Here is a 16,424-nt window from a genome sequence, read left to right as displayed (position 1 = left end):
GATACAGGGAGATTTGGCTATCTGGATTCAGAATTAACTGGCTGACAGAAGGTAGAGAGTGGTTGTAGATGGAAAGTATTCTGCCTGGAGGTCAGTGTTGAGTGGGGTCATGCAGGGCTCTGTTCTTGAGCCTCAGCTCTTTGTAGTTTTTATAAATGACTTGGACAAGGAGGTTGAGGGGTGGGTTAGTAAATCTGCAGATGACACAAAGGTTGGAGGTGTCGTCGATAGTATAGAGGGCTACTGCAGGCTGCAACGCGACATAAATAGAATGCAGAGCTGGGCTGAGAAATGGCAGATGGAGTTCAACCTGGATAAATGCGAAATGATGCTTTTTGCAGGATCAGTGTGGATTTGACGAGCCAAATGGCCTGCTTCCACACTGTAGGAGTTCTATAATTCTATGTGAAACCTATAAACGTTCAGGTTCAGAAAGATTTGAGTGTGCTGGTACCTGTACAAGGAACACAGAAAGTTAGCATGAAGGTACAGCATGTGATTAGGAAGGCAATTAAATGTTTGTCTTTATTGCAAGGGACTAGAGTTCAAGAACAAAGAAACATGCTTCACACGTACAGAGTTTTGATGAGACCTCACTGGAAATACACTGGAATTGTACCCTGGGATGAGGTGATTGTCTTATGATGACATGCTGAGCAAGTTCGATCATATTGTCTGGAGTTTAGAAGAATGAGAAGCTAACTTATTGAAACATGTCATGTTGAGGATGTTGGTGAGACTTCTTCGGGAGTACTGGGTACAATTCTGGACACCCTGCTATAGTAAGGGCATTATCGAATTAGAAAGGTTCAGGAAAGATGTATAAGGATGTTGCTGGGACTGGAGGGCTTGAGTAAGGAAAATCTGAATATGCTGGGTTTTTTGTTCACTGGAGTATAAGAGATTGAGGGGTAACCTTATAGAGGTTTATAAAATCATGAGGGGCATGGATAAGGTGAATAGCAAGGGTCTTTTTCCCAGGGTGGGTGAGTTCAAAACTAGGGGCCATATTTTTAAATTAGTTTTAAAAAGAGTGGTTCATGGGTGGAATGAACTGCCAGGGGAAGTGGTGGATGCAGGTACAGTTGGGATTGTTTAAAAGACTTTCGGATAAGTAAATGAATAGGAAAGGTTTGGAGGGTTATGGGCCAAACACTGGCAAGTGGGACTAGTTTAGTTTGGGAACATGGTTGGCATGGATTAGTTGGAACGAAGGGTCTGTTTCAGTGCTGTATGACTCTAAGGCTCTATTAGACTGATGGGTGTTGTTAGGTTAGATACTGTGTGGTTGTTTCCACTGGTCAGGAAAACTGAAACAAGGGGGCACAGCGTCAGGATCTGAGTCCAATCATTAGGACTGAGATGAGCAAAGATTGTTTTGCTTAAAGGGTTGCAAATCTTTGGAACTTTCTAATAAACAAAATTGTGAATTCTTGCTCGTTAAATACATTGAAAACTGAGGCAGATGGGTTTATTGGTCTCTCCATAAAACAAGGGATTTTGGCAGTGGGTGGGAAAGTGGAATTGAATCCAAAGATCATCCGTAAACATACTGAGTTGAAGAGCAGGATAGATAGGCCATATAGTTGACTGCAGCACCTGTTGCTTGCTTGTTTATTAAGTGAAAATCTTAAAACCTATAGTCTTGTCAAGTGTGCCTTTAAATCCATCACTGGGAATTCAAATCTCTTTTTAAGTATTGTCAGTCATAAAGTCATACAGTTGTACAGCATGGAAATAGACACTTTAGTCCTCCTTGTCCATGTCGACCTGATTTTCCAAACTAAACTAGTCCCACTTGCCTGTGTTTGGCCCATATCCCTTCAAACGTTCCTATTCATGTACTTCTCCAAATGTCTTTTAAATGTTACATCAATACCTACATCTATCATTTCCTCGGGCAGTTCATTCCACCCATGATCCTCTGTCTGTGTAAAATATTCTTCTTAAAATATTTTCCTCCCACCTTCAAAACACGCCTCTTAATTTTCAACTCCCTCACCCTAGGGAAAAGATCTTTGCTATTCACCTTACCCATGCCCCTCATGATTTTATAAATGTCCATAAGGTCACCCCTTAATCTCCTATGCTCCAGTGAAAAAGTCCCAGCCTATTTTTATAATGCAAATCGGCCAGTCCCAATAACACCCTGGTAAATCTTTCTGAACTTGTCCAATTTAATAATATCCTCCCAATGGCAGGGCGACCAGATCCGTACACCATACTCCGAACGTGGACTCACAATGTCCTGTACAACCTCAGCATGATGTCCCAACTCCTATACTCAATGATCCGAGCAATAAAGGTAAGCATGCTAAATGCCTTCTTAACCACCCTGTTTCCTGTGATGCAAGCGTTCAAAAAATTCTGTACCTGAGCCCCTAGGTCTCTCTGCTGGACAACACAACTCAGAGCCCTACAATTCCATATAATATATATAGTTAGAATAGATAATAGAATCCCTACTGTGTGGAAACAGGCCTTTCAGCCTTAACAAGTCCACACTGACCCTCGAAAGAGTATCCCACCCAAAGCCCTTCCCCTAACTAACACATCATTGAGCACTATGGGCAATTCACCTAACCTGCACACCTCTGGACTGTGGGAGGAATCTTGAGCATCCAGAGGAATCCCACGCAGACACGGGGAGAATGTGCAAACTCCACACAGACAGTTGCCCAAGGTTGGAATCAAACCCAGGTCCCTCGTGCTGTGAAGCAGCAGTGCTGACACTGAGCCACTGTACTGCCCAGACTTCTGCTCATTAAAAATAAGGCTACTATATTACACAATTTCCATTTTGTAACTCTGTGTCCTTACATACTCCTCCAAATTTCTCAGTGTCATTGTTTCCTTTGTTAACCACCACCACTCTTTCTAACTGGAGGGCTCATCATTTATTTCACAATTCTGTGGATAATTAGAACAGAACATCAATGAGGGAGGTCATTTGGCCCATTGTGTCTGAATTTTTAGTTTTCACTCAATTACACTTTGACTAAATCCTGCATTTCTTTCTCTTTCTCTATTAACCCAATTGCCTTTCAAAGGCTACTACTGAATCCTATCAGATAGTGCATTCCATCTCTGAACAACTGATTGATGAATATCTTTCCTGATGCCACCTCTGGTTCCTTTGCCAATCTGTCTCTTCAAGTTATTAGGGACAGTTGTGCTTTTCTCTCATTCTTTCATATTGTGTTTCATTATCCAAGGGTTACTAATGATGATACAACCATGGGACAAGGAAAGGAGACAGTAACAACCTGAAATACCTCAATTCACAAAAATTATTTCAGCTGGTACCCAGGCTGCCGGACTTATTCAGCATCACACTACGTTAAAGTTAACTGGCCCCAATCTAATTTTTTACAAGATCAGAATCCTTTGTGATTTTAAACATGTCAATCAACTCTCCCCTTCACCTCTCAGAAGAACAACCTTAACTTTTCAACTTTATGCATATAATTACAATCCCTCATCTTTGGAACTATTCTATTAAGTGTATATTGTCCTCTTCCAAAAGCAATCAAATATTAAATTATTCACATATTAACAGTACAACTCATTCTATACAGATGCCATCCATGCTTCTATCACATTCATTTGATATTACAATAAACTATGGGGTCAAAATAACAAGAAAGCCACATATAAATGCAGCATTGGCTGTCTATAGGATTTCATACAAATTGTGGAAGGGGTCTTTAATATGGCTAGATAAACTGGAGTCAGTGTAAACCCACTGCCGGATTGGAATGTGAGGTGCTCCATGCTGCTCTAATGCATCATGGGAACAAAGTTGACCCAAATAAGATATAGATCCATCTCTGCAAGACTATCAGTCCCTTCTAGAACTGAAAAACCCTTACTTTAGCAGACCGGATCCTCTTTATGTCAATGTTCGAATAAACATCTATTTTCAGCAGGCAAAGGTTTCACTGGGCCTATAGTATTGAATCTCCCAGGAGATTTTTCTGTCAGCCACACCTCTTTGACTCTGGTGAACATTTGCCAATCTGTCTCGACTGAAATTTCTCAAAATCCTCTCCAAGGGCTGTCTCCTTTACTGCACTCATTTCTCTTCTTGACAGAGCATGCACATGATAAAGACAGAATTTCAGTCTCCAACTAACATCTTCTCAGGCTTATTCCTTGCCAACCATAAAGTAATATCCCATTTTGCTAAGAAAGCAATCTAATTGGGGCCACGGACCTTATAAGAGTCACTAGCAATATTGCATTATTTGACCAACTGAAAACAGACAGTTTTCTCCAGGGTGAAATTATTTCCTTGCTTCCTTACTTCACATGACTCCTGTTATTGGACCATTTGAAAATCAACTAAATTCAATCAATGAGAGTAGATAGATTCTAATGTTATTTGAAACTTTGGATGTAACTTGTAATCATCTGGTTGGGAATCCAATAGTCAACTGTATCATGTCAGCTAATAATTTGTTGGAAAAATAATAACTCACTTTCTTCCTTAATTCAACTTTCTTTCCATCTCTTCATTTCTCAGTTAACTATAATAACCCTATTTCCTTCTCCATTATTCCTTTGTTCTTTTATTCTTAAATTTTGTTGGTTAAAATGGTAAGGTTGTTGCTTCAATCATCCACCAATGTGCCAGATGCCTCCTTGACCTCCCTGTGCAATTATTAGCTCATGGAGCTAAAGGGTGTGGCAAAATATTTAGCACACCGCGCTTGCTGTGGGATTCCTCATTCCTGCAATTTTGTGGGCAATTTTTACTTTGGTGCTGTAAAGCAATGCCAAAAATGTATAAATCCATACTTTGATGGCAAAAGTTGTTGCTAAACTATTATAGATTTTATTTAGAGAACTGCATTTCCTGCATTTTTACAAGAAATATACAATTAGATGTTTAGATGCCTGAGTGACAGATGAAGAACAGACACACACTAATTCAACTCTCCTCCTCGGCTTCACAGCCACCAAAGCACTTAGCAATCAACAAGCCAACTTGGATAAAATCCATGTTGAGACTATTGACAGCACCATTCTTTTTAAATAAATCATTTGAAGAAACTGAAACCATAAAAGGCTATAATTGAAGTTTCCCTCCAACAGGAAAAGCATACAGCCACTAATTTTCAATGTTTCTGTAAGAGTGTTTTAAGCATTTTACTTTTTATAGGACAATCACTTTGTGGAAGCATCTCTGTTATTTGAACAGCAAATGAGGGCTTTAGAAATGTTTTAACAATCTTACTATAAAACATAATCAGTTATATTTAAAAAGAATAAAGTTGAACAAACTAGTTAACCAGATCCATCAAATACATATCACACTAGAAAGTGCTGAGCATGTTACTAAATGTTCTAGGTACAGACTCCATCGAAAGGATTAATGAAAGCAGACTATGCAAACAGAGATTTTTTTAAATTTACTTTCTGAACCTTTTTTGTTTCTTTTAAAATTAAATTAAATTAAAAAGTGGTCATGACTGAGACGGAATCTGTTTCATATTATACTATCGCCCTGGATAGACTCCATTATCTGTCTGTATTGTGTAACCCTATCAACTTGTGGCATTGTATGAACTCCTTTTACTATTCAGATCAAAAGGTAATAGTCGTGGTGACATATTCACAACCTCTAAACCATGCCCTTGGCTGCATTGCCTCCATTCTCCTATGATTTTGAAAAGGAAGAGAAACTAAACAAAAAACTAAACTAAACAGAAAGGAAACTAAACAAAAAAAGGGACAAGGAATGTGTGAGACATATGGAAAGAAAGAGAGAAAGACTAAAGCTAAAAGAGTGAAAGTGAATTATACATAGGGAGATAGATATGAATGTGTGCCCATGGCAAGGAAAATGGCAGCAACTGTGAGAGAAACTGTGACAGGAAAAGAGAGAAGGATAGAAAAATTGCATGACCCAGAGGATGGGACAAGTGTACTAGCTGTGACCGTGTCCCACATGTCAACCCTGACATCCCCACCCCCCAACCCCCAATATTCTTGCCATGCTGCTTGACCTGTACCTGACCATGTACTCCTAGCCCTCCTGCCTCTGCCCATCATCAACCATACTCCACTCCTGGCCATGAAAGAACATGTCTTTCTTCATCAAGAAAATCCAGAAATAGCCTTGGGTAGTAGTACCAGGAAACATTAAAAAGTTCTGAAACGCCCTCCTGACTCTTTTTATCATTTCCTTATTTTGATGTCCTTCTTCCTTCACTTTTATACTTCTCTTCCCTGCTGTTCCCCTGCACAGTCATGACATGAAACCAATTCTATGAATGAAAGATAAACTAAGATGAGTTTTTACTCTCTGGTGGAAAACTTGGGGAAACTGGAAACCACCTAGCCTGAGAGAGTTTAGTCTGGCAGGAAGAATGGAGTTACCAGAAGTCCTTCAGAACTTAACTATCAGGTTCTTTTAAATATTTTCCAGTGGGGCTCTTATCAAGAGGTCTTTTCGGTGGAGAGCCTGCTTTATCAGGACAAAGCCAATGAGATTAGATTGGTTTACTGGGAAGTGAGAAGGATATTGTAAATGTGCCAGTCCAGTGGTGGCTAGGGGCCTGGATGCTGCTGCACATCAGCCATCTTCAGATCCTGACTGTCACAGAGACACATAGCACAATGTCCCCTGAGGAATTTCACTGGAATTAAGTAGATCAGGAAGAGAGGTTATGTTTTCTCCTTCCAGCACTAACTGTATTTAAAGGTTCAATATTTCCATTAGTATGAGTGAATGGCTGAATGGCGAACCAGGCAAGAGGGTATGATGGGTAGGTGGATGAGGTGAGTGGGTATATTGGGTAAGGTGGATGAGGTGAGAGGGTAAGAAGGGTAGGTGAGTGAGGTAAGTGGGTATGTTGGGTAAGGTGATGAGGTGAGAGGATAAGTTGGGTAGGTGGGTGAGGTGAGTGGGTATGCTGGGTAAGGTGGCTTGGTGAGAGGGTAAGATGGGCAGGTGGGTGTGCTGGGTAAAGTGGTGATGATTAGTGAGATGAGGGTGTGTGTAGTCATATTGGGTGGTGATTAGGAGTAGGGCAGGCAGGCGGGACTAGTTTAGTTTGGGATTATGTTTGACATGGACTGGTTGGACCGAAGGATTTGTTTCTGTGCTGTACGACTCTATGTCTGTTCAGTTAAAGGTAGCTGGGTCCAGTTGGGGGAGTAGTCAAGTGGTTGGAGTGGGGTGTAGTTGGGTAGGAGTGGAGAGTAGATGCATGGTAATTGAGCCAGAGAGTAGTTGAGTGGTAGCTGGTTAAGTCTGATGGAGTGGAGGAGGTTAGTTGTTCAGACATATTGTCAAGTCTGGTTGGGAGGATGTTCAGATTTTCAGGTAGGGAAAGTCCGGCTGGGTTATGGGGGTGGTCATCTCAGGTCAGGACAGGAGCTTCAACGTATGGCTGGAGGACATAACCCAGGTGTTAGACTAGGCCCTACTTTGTCCAAAGTTTCCTGGATAATTATCCAGGAAGGGACCTTGGAACTGTCAGAAGTCTTCAACATTAACATAGAGTCAGAGACATTTGTGGAGGGCATGGACAGAGAGGAACGGTCTAATAGAAGTTTAAACTTCCCAGTCAATACCCATGAAAAGACAGAAGTACTGACTTCCTCAAATGTATCTTCCAACATATCTCAGTTCTCCAATGATCCAAAGACCAGATTACTTGAAACATTGTCACCAAGGGTTAATAAAGAGTGACTAAGACACCCAAACCTTGTTCCATCTCCATAACATTGGAAGTGGGCAGGTTTGAGATGGAATGAGTCTTGTTCCAGACTTTGCCATTTTAACCTCATTGCAAAACCAAACCACCCAGTTTTGAGTGATAAGATTAAATCCAATATTGTCTTTTTGTTAGTTAGATTGCTTTGTTTAACAAGATTTTTTAGAACAATGAATATAGATGATTCTACAAATCTTGCTTGATACAAGTACCTAGCATCTAACTGCAAAACAGTGCAAACATTGCTCTGTCATAGCAATAATTTGGAAGAAGGATGCCTTTTCTTAAAATAAGGGTTGAAGCAAATCACTCTTACGTATATATCCCAACAGTTTTCTGAGTAAATGAGTATTAATTAATTCAAAAACATCTTAACAAGCAATGATTTTGCTAAAATTACACATTGAGCAAAGTATCAACGATGACTTAAACAACTTACCGACAACTGTGAGGTTAACTTGAACTTGTTTGCTTCCGAACTTATTTTCTACAAGTAAATTGTAACAGCCACAGTCTTCATGCTTAGCTGAAGAGATGATTAGCTTACTGCTGCTGTCTGTATTCTCTATTTTTATGTGATCACTTTCCTTAATCTAATAAGAGGACAAAATGAAGGATGGATTTAGAAAACTTTTTATTTTGATGTGTACAAAATATTGGCAAGTAAACTGACATGACTGGTTTAATCTCTATTTTGGAGACAATTTCAGAAAACATCACAGGCTTCCCAAACCTTGAGGACAATTGCTTGAGCACGTTGGTAATAGGGTGCTTCAGGTTTTGCTAATGCATGTCAGTCAACACAGTCATGATTGTTTGAAATGTGTTGCGGCAATGCAAAGCTCGTGATCAGCAATGTACCCTCAGAAAATGGCTATTCATACATAGATTTCCCACATCACTACATTAATCATTTAATTTAAAGGCCAGTGTAATGCAGAGAGTTAAGCTGCTTTCTTTATCACTTCTGGTGTCTGGGTTTCTGATTCTACTCAAACTGATTACACCAAAAATTATTTTCTTTGCTAGCTATAAGGTAATAGCCTGAAACAAATTTATGTTTTCTTAACCATAATGAGATTAAACATTTGATAAAAGAACTAATCTTTACAAGTTCAACTATATGAGGAAAAATAGTTCAATACAGATTACCAACAATATTTCAAAGCAAAACTTAAATTTATATTTATTTTAAATAGTACAATGACTTGGCACAAACATATTATTGTGAAAACTATTATTTGTCCTGCAATTTTGTATCAAAAGAAATCATTTGTTTTTGGATACTTCACGTAATACACTATCTAGAACTCTGGAGAATAAAGGCGATTTCAGACTCCATTTCTTGAAGACAAATCATCTCAGCTGACATTTTCCCTTTTTCCTGTTGCCTGCCAGCTCTCTCTATTTCAGTCCCAACCCCATATTACTTTACTTTACAAATTATTTCTGTAGTCCGCAGTTCTTACAAGGTCTCCCACTTCCTCATCCTTGCCCCATTTAACTTATGAGCCCAGTGTTTGCTGATAGCACAAGGGTTCCCTTGTGCATTATAATGCTTTGGGATATTTCAGAACACAACTGTTAACTGATATAAGTTATTGCTGCAATTAGATACATTCTGGAGTTGATTATTATATGGATGTTTGTTGATCATTTACAGATCATCAAAATTCAGAAACTTTCAAAAGCGCAATGTCTATAGAACAGCTTTGCAAACAATACAACCTGTGCATTTTTAACAATGCACAAGAAAACTGTATGGCATAACTGTTGAGAAAAGGAAAGTACACAAGAGAAATATTAATGTTTACATGTAGACGAAGTAAAGTAATGAGATTAAAGGAGCTAACTCTGATATGGAACAATAACTCGCACAGGGTTGATAGTATTCTTTCTGGGCTAAAACTATTCCATTTTTACATTTTAAAAATATATTATGAAGGAAAGCTATAGCATAATGGTAATTTCATTTGATTTCATGGGTCCAGAAACCCATGCTAATATCTTACAGGTTGAGTAGGTTCAGCCTGTACTCACTGGAATTTAGAAGAATGAGCGATTAACTTATTGAAACATATAAGGCTTTTAGGGGCTTCTTAGGGTAGATAGGAGGCGGTTGATTCTCTAGGTGGTAGAGTCTTGGATCTGAGGACAGAGTCACACAAGTAGGACAAAGATGAGGCGGAATTTCTTCTCTCAAAAAGAATCTGTGAAATTCTTTACCACAAAGAGTTATTGAGGTTAGGTCATTAATTTAATAAGGCTGAAAATGGCAAATTTTCAGTCAGTAAAGGAATTAAGAGTAATCAGAAAAGCCAATGAAGTGAAATTGAGGATAATCAGATCGGTCATGATCTCACTGAATGGCAGAAAATACTCAATGGGCTGAATGGCCTATTTATGTTCCTCCATCTTGAGGTCTAATGGCCTTGTTGGAATAGATATCCATGTGGGCTAATATTTTCCTTCTAAAGAGAACTCAGCTGCTAAACTGTTTCTGACTGAAAATGTCAATACAAAATAAATGGATAAAACATTACCTGTTTTCTAAACTTTAGCCATGTATAGCTGAGTGGTTGTGTTCCGGTGAGCTTGCAAAGCAGTTCCACAGATTCTCCTGCACGGACTTTCATGCTTCCTGGACATTGAAGTATCTGTGGTGGAATAGCTGTTGAAAATGAACATCACATTGGAAGATAAAGAAAGGTTGTTTGCTTTCTATCACCAGGTCAATTTTCATAAATTTGGAAAGATACTTTTTTGCGTTAATAAAACTGGAGAAGGTTATGAAAGATTGAATATGTTTTGATTTTTAATTCATGCTTTAAAAACTGACAATTATGCTGTAACTCAATCTTCCAGTTGGACAATTTACTCACCAAAACATTGTGTTCTCAGAAGAAGTATTCACAATGATCATGAAACGATTTCATGGAAGTTTTATTTAAAATATTAAACAACAGAATGAGAAAATGCTTGATGATTTTGTCTGACAGTTTTGTTCAAAATAGAGAGTTTGATCTGTTAATGAAACAATATAGTCTCATACTACTTAAATGGAGAAGCCTAAATCAGTATCTGTACAGGCTTATTAACCTGAAGATGTGTAAATTGCCTTTGAATATTTTACTGACACCATAACTGGTATAATTTTTGCTTAATAAAACAAAATTCACCACGTGCTTTCCTTGTCAAAATATAACAAAAATCTGACATTTTGTGACATTATACTGATAACATAAACAATCCAATTTGGCACTGCTTTACATACTTGCCAAAACTGTATTATATATCAACTTTATGATGGAAGACCACATACCTTGTATGAAAATATATGACTGAGCAAACATGTGTTTGTAGCAAAATAAATTATAATTATATTTAGCAGCTCCCTCTTAATAAATAATTTACTATACTTAAGTTATGAAATTACACTATTCATAATCTCTTTCAAAATACTGATGGGTTCTTCAGGCTTTGCTCAGTAGAGATATGAGTTTCTGATTTTTGGTAGGTCAGTATTTATTGCCCTAATTGTCCTGGAACTGAGTAGCTTGCTGGACCATTTCAGAGATTGGTCAGGAATCACATGTAAGCCAGACTGAAGTCACATGTAGGCCAGACTGGGTAAGGATGACAGATTTAATTGCCTACAGGACTGAATGGTTCACTAATTTCTGCACCTAATACGGCCTACATGAAACTTCAGTCCCACACAAATGTGGTTACATACCCCCTGAACTGGCTGATCAAGTTGGTAAAAACAATGACTGCAGATGCTGGAAACCAGATTTTGGATTCCAGTGGTGCTGGAAGAGCATCAAGTCATCCAGTCATATCAACTTGCCTTCAAATGAAAGAACCACCAACTCAGACTAACACAGACTGGTAATAAATACCAGGCTTGCCAGTGTTGCCTATATTCAATGAATTAAAAAAATTGAAACTGTTTACCAAAAACAAAGCGATCCTCAAGAGCTAGGTTGTGCATTTTTAAAAATTCTCTTACAAGCTTTGAGTTACAACTGAAAAATATTAATTCAATTGAACTTCATTAGCTCTGACAAAGCTAATATTCCCAAACTTTGAACTTGTCTTTTCTCTTTCAGATACTAACATGCTGTGCAGTTCCATATTCACATCAAATTTCCAGTTGATGCAGGTTTGTTTTTTTTATTTCAATAAGCTATTCATTTTGCTCCACTGTTCATTAAATTCATTAACTATAAAACAGTTGCATGACTGATCCACATACCTGTGCTGAAGTGTTTTAATTTAGTCTCAATAGACTTACGTTTGAACTTGCTGGCTTCACTCCCTTAAGTTCAAAAGCTCATGGTAGATTGAATAAACAAATACCCCAGAGAGTCCCAGCTGACTGTCTGAGGATATTTTTGTTGATCTGATAACGAAGATGAGGAAATAGTTGGTGAAATTTAAGTTTCTTGTTTAATCAATTGTAAATTATTCACCAGCTGGGATATGTTAGAGTCAATTTTCCACAACAAGTACAAACGTGGAAAGTAAGAAACAAGCTCTTCACTGGGGGTCAGGTTATTGGAGTTCTTTTACTTATACGGTTGCAGACTGTAGCAAAGAGAGGGAAATGGTACCAAAAATTTGTAATAACACCAGTTGCTACATGTTAGTTTAGCAAAGAAGAAAAGGAAACAAAGTTAAACTTACCCTCTTATTAAGAAACATCTTACCTGGTTTGGGAGGAGTTTTTGGAGTTGGTTTCTTTTTTATGGTGGCCTGAACTAAAAGAAAGGACAAAGGATAAACTGAGGACACCAAGACAATCATTTTAGCATCGACTGAGTGACTGTTTCAATGATTGCGCAGCATTTAAAAGTTAATTCACTTGAAAATATTTGAGCAAACAAATATCATTCCTCACTGTGATGAAACATATAATTCTGAACAATTGAAGTCTTGTTTTTGGGTTCTATTATTTATTACATTTATACAAAACAGAAGATTAGAACAGACTCGCCATCCAAAAGATCAGTGTCAAAAGGTCACGTTAAACTAAATTTGTAGCGTGGTTCAGACTTCTCAATGACCATTTTTTCTTTCTGTGATGTGAACTGATTCCATCCAATTCATATGTTGTTTAAAAACATCAAACACAGGACACAGGGAGGATATAATGACCTTCATAAAGTTGTCGCTGACTGACTTAAAACCGTGATGCAAACACTGCCATCAATGACCTCTCCCTTCAAGTGATAGGTACGTTAGCACATATATTCTCTTATCATCCTATTACTGTAACCTTTGTTAAAAAAAAGTGTTAGGAGAAATGGAACAATGGTGGGCATAAGGATCTAAGTTAAGGATCAGCCATGATCTGATTGAAAGGTGGAACAGACTCAAGGGCTAAATGGCCTAATTGTGTTCTCTTTAATTAGTAGTATTTTACTCATTAATTTATCTCAAAATATTACAGAAAGCATAACGGATTTTAAAATCCAACGCTTTTAGACTGATTATCCCTTACTGTTCCTACTAAATGAACTAATGTTATCTCATGACATTCCCTGCAAAAAGTAAATTAGTAAACAAAAAGTACTCTATTTTTTGGTGTACTTTTTTGATTCTTCAAAAAAATGAGGAATTAGTGATAAATGTTAGATATTAAAACAAGGAATTAAAGTTACTACATAAATGTTTACATTTCTAGTCATGGCAGAATCAGTATTTTATGAAGATTTGGCATTATTTCCTTACATTTGTACTCTAAGGCCCTTTCCTGGGTTAACAGCCCAGAGGAAAAGGAATTCCTGGATACTTGGATCTGACCTTCAAAAATAGCTGCCCGCACTCCCCATTTTTCGTTTGGGTGGGGGAGCCAATGGGCTAAGTTGAAAGTTGGGTCAGGTGACTCATGAAGAGTTGAGAAGGCTGCCAGTTGCTGAGGTAGGCTGGTTGGAATGCCTGCCTTGGGGCTCCAGCACTCTGTCCAAAAATTAAAATAAAACCATAAAGTGTAAAAGGTCCTCCAGCCCTCACCCTACCATTTCCTCACCCAACCAGTAAACTCCCCATGTCAATCCATGCTACCTAATGCCCTCTATCTGTCCCTATAACCCCATATACCTCCTTTGCCATCTGATGCTTCTCTAGACAAAGACCATGGCCCCTCATACCCTCATGCCAACATACTGCTTACCACTTCCTTCACCTACGAGGCCAGCTTACCTAGTATCCAAGAGTATCCATGTGCACAGCCTCAATTTATGAAACTCAGGATCCCATTTTTTTTTCCTTAACCGCTTTCTCTACTTGTCGTGCTACCTTCAATATGTAATCCCTGACTCCCTCTGTTCCTGCACCCTTTTTTGATCTGAACCCTTTTGTTTATATTGGTTTTCCTCATTCTTTCTCCAAAAGCTTACTATCTCAAACTTTACTCCATTATCCTTTCTTTGATCATTCTGTCAACCATCCTTTGTCTATCATCACCATCCCGAGTGTTTACTAATTCCAAAATTTGTTTTATCTGCAAGTATTGAAATTGCTCTCTGTACACCACGTCCAAGTCTTTAATGTATAGTTTGGAAAGTAGTGGAGCTTGCATTGATTCCTAGGGAATACCACTGCATATCTTCCTTCAGTACAACAAACAATCATCCATCACTAATGTTTATTTTCAGTCCTACTTAACTAATTTTATATCCATGCTGATACTACACTATGGTCCATGGTCTTCAATTTTCCTTCAAAGCCTAGTAAGTAGCACTTTATCAAACACCATTTGGAAGTCCATTTATTCCACACCAACTGTATTGTCCTCATTCAATCTCTGATACCTTATCAAAAACCTTGATCAAGTTAGTTAAACTCAATTTGCCTTTAAAACATTTATGCTGGCTTTGCTTGATTTACCTATAATTGTCCAGGTGTCTTATTTTTTTTTCTGGGATTACTGTTTCTAGATGTTTTCCCACTACAGAGGTTAAACTGACTGACCTGTAGTTGCTGGCTGATTATTAAAGGCAAATTGAAGAAGGTGTTTGAAGAAGGCTCCACTCGTCCATATCCAAGGAGGATTTGAAGATTATGGTCTGTACCTTCATAATTTTCATCCTTACTTCCCTCACTAAGGGACGATGCAATCCTTCAAATCTGTTGACTTACTTGTACCGTAGCATCAAACTGACATCAGTCATATGCTCTCCTTTTTTCATGTTTTATCTTACTCTCTAATATTCTTTTGTAATCCAGGAAGCTCTGAATTTGAAAAACTACCAATGCATCAGTTCCAAAAGCCTTTTTCTTGGTCTCTTGCTGTAGCATTATGTATCTACATCTCTGTCATCTCCATTTTCAAATACTTCAATTTTCTTACTGATTTCCCAAGTACCACATGGATTATTCAAATTCTACAGATTAATTGAACAAACTGCTGCTCAAAGCCTATCCTGCAGTAGGTGCTACCACCCTCTCACTCTTGTCTTTCTCATACTTTAGTGGTTATCCATTTATAAATTTATATTTCAAGATCTATAACTTCAACTATTAGCTGAAGAAGCTTTGTCCCTCTTAAAAGAAATGAGGGGACCTACAGACTCAAGAGTTAGAGTGGACTCTAGGATTCAGTCCAGAGAAGCTGGACAAGTAAATCCTTTCAGGTAAATTCTGCAGTGTGGCAGAAAGCTGAGGTGGGTGAAGAGAAAAAAAGTGGTGGCAAAAAAAAGTCATTGGGATAAGGTAGCTCAGGGTAAGGTCTGAAGCATTGAAGCTCTGCTACTGAGGCTAACACAGGGGAGTTGAAGCACATAGAGCTCAGTCAACCAATGAGTGTCTACCACAGGGTGGAGCTATTTGAGTGTAACCAGGAGGGATCAGGTGAGAAAGAGGGACTGGAACAGTTCCCAATTGAAACAGCAGCTGTCTGGCTGGTATACCATGCAATTGTAAATGCCAGGTTGGCACGCCTGACCCAAGAGCAGTGGGAGAATATGGACACTGTCCTGAGGAAATTTATAACATTTTTCAGTGGGGGGTCAACCGGAGAGTAACCCACAAACAGTCCAAGATGTAGATGGACAGAAGAGCCCATGCTGACAGATCAAAAGGTATACCAGCTGATCTCTGACAAGCTAATATGGATCAGGGAAGAAATCCAACCCAAGTGGGGACCCCAAAATACTGGAGCTAGAAGTTCCCCAATGTACTGAGCCTGGAGCCTGCAAAACAACGTGGCTCCACTTTACTGACTGTGTAGTAAAGTTATGATCAGGACAGACTCCATTCTCAATCCACAGATTGAAGAGTGTAACAACAGGGTAGGCCATTCAGCCTACCCAGGCAAACATTGGTCAGCACACCTAAACCAACCTTGTTAGCTGAACCCTATATCTTAGGCACATGTTTGAATCTGCTGGTTTATTTAAATTATACCCTTTAATTATACACCTATGGCTTTTGTTCAACCATCTGCTTGCAACATCAGAAGACGGCACGCTTTGGCAACCAGCTCCAGGTTTAACTAAACTCCTGGCTCCGATCTCAATATCTCACAACAGTATGAAAGAAACCCATATTTTGCCTGTGAAATGGACCAACTCCAGCTTACACCTCCACCAACAATTTGACTGCATCTGACCCCCTGCAAAAGGGAGCCTTCTATGCCTAGCCAACTGAAAGAACCTTAATTGGCTGCCAATTTATTAGATTTTCTAATTC

The 16,424-nt window shown here is 38.6% G+C and overlaps 1 protein-coding gene across 4 annotated transcripts in view; it reads right to left on the bottom strand.

Moving 5' to 3' along the window:
• LOC122551600 (myosin light chain kinase, smooth muscle-like) overlaps positions 1 to 16,424 on the bottom strand; it is a 422,603-nt gene that overhangs the window by 77,529 nt on the left and 328,650 nt on the right. For all 4 annotated transcript variants that reach the window (XM_043693744.1, XM_043693745.1, XM_043693743.1 and 1 more), the window contains 3 exons: positions 12,440 to 12,490; positions 10,271 to 10,398; positions 8,167 to 8,320 (listed from right to left, as the gene is read on the bottom strand). In XM_043693744.1, the coding sequence (XP_043549679.1) occupies positions 8,167 to 8,320; positions 10,271 to 10,398; positions 12,440 to 12,490 (333 nt within the window). The remainder of the gene's footprint in view (positions 1 to 8,166; positions 8,321 to 10,270; positions 10,399 to 12,439; positions 12,491 to 16,424) is intronic.

This window comes from Chiloscyllium plagiosum, chromosome 7 (assembly GCF_004010195.1).
Source record: "Chiloscyllium plagiosum isolate BGI_BamShark_2017 chromosome 7, ASM401019v2, whole genome shotgun sequence".
NCBI classification, from domain to species: Eukaryota; Metazoa; Chordata; class Chondrichthyes; order Orectolobiformes; family Hemiscylliidae; genus Chiloscyllium; species Chiloscyllium plagiosum.
Note: the sequence above shows the minus strand (reverse complement) of the source record. Positions and strands in the feature narration are given on the sequence as shown.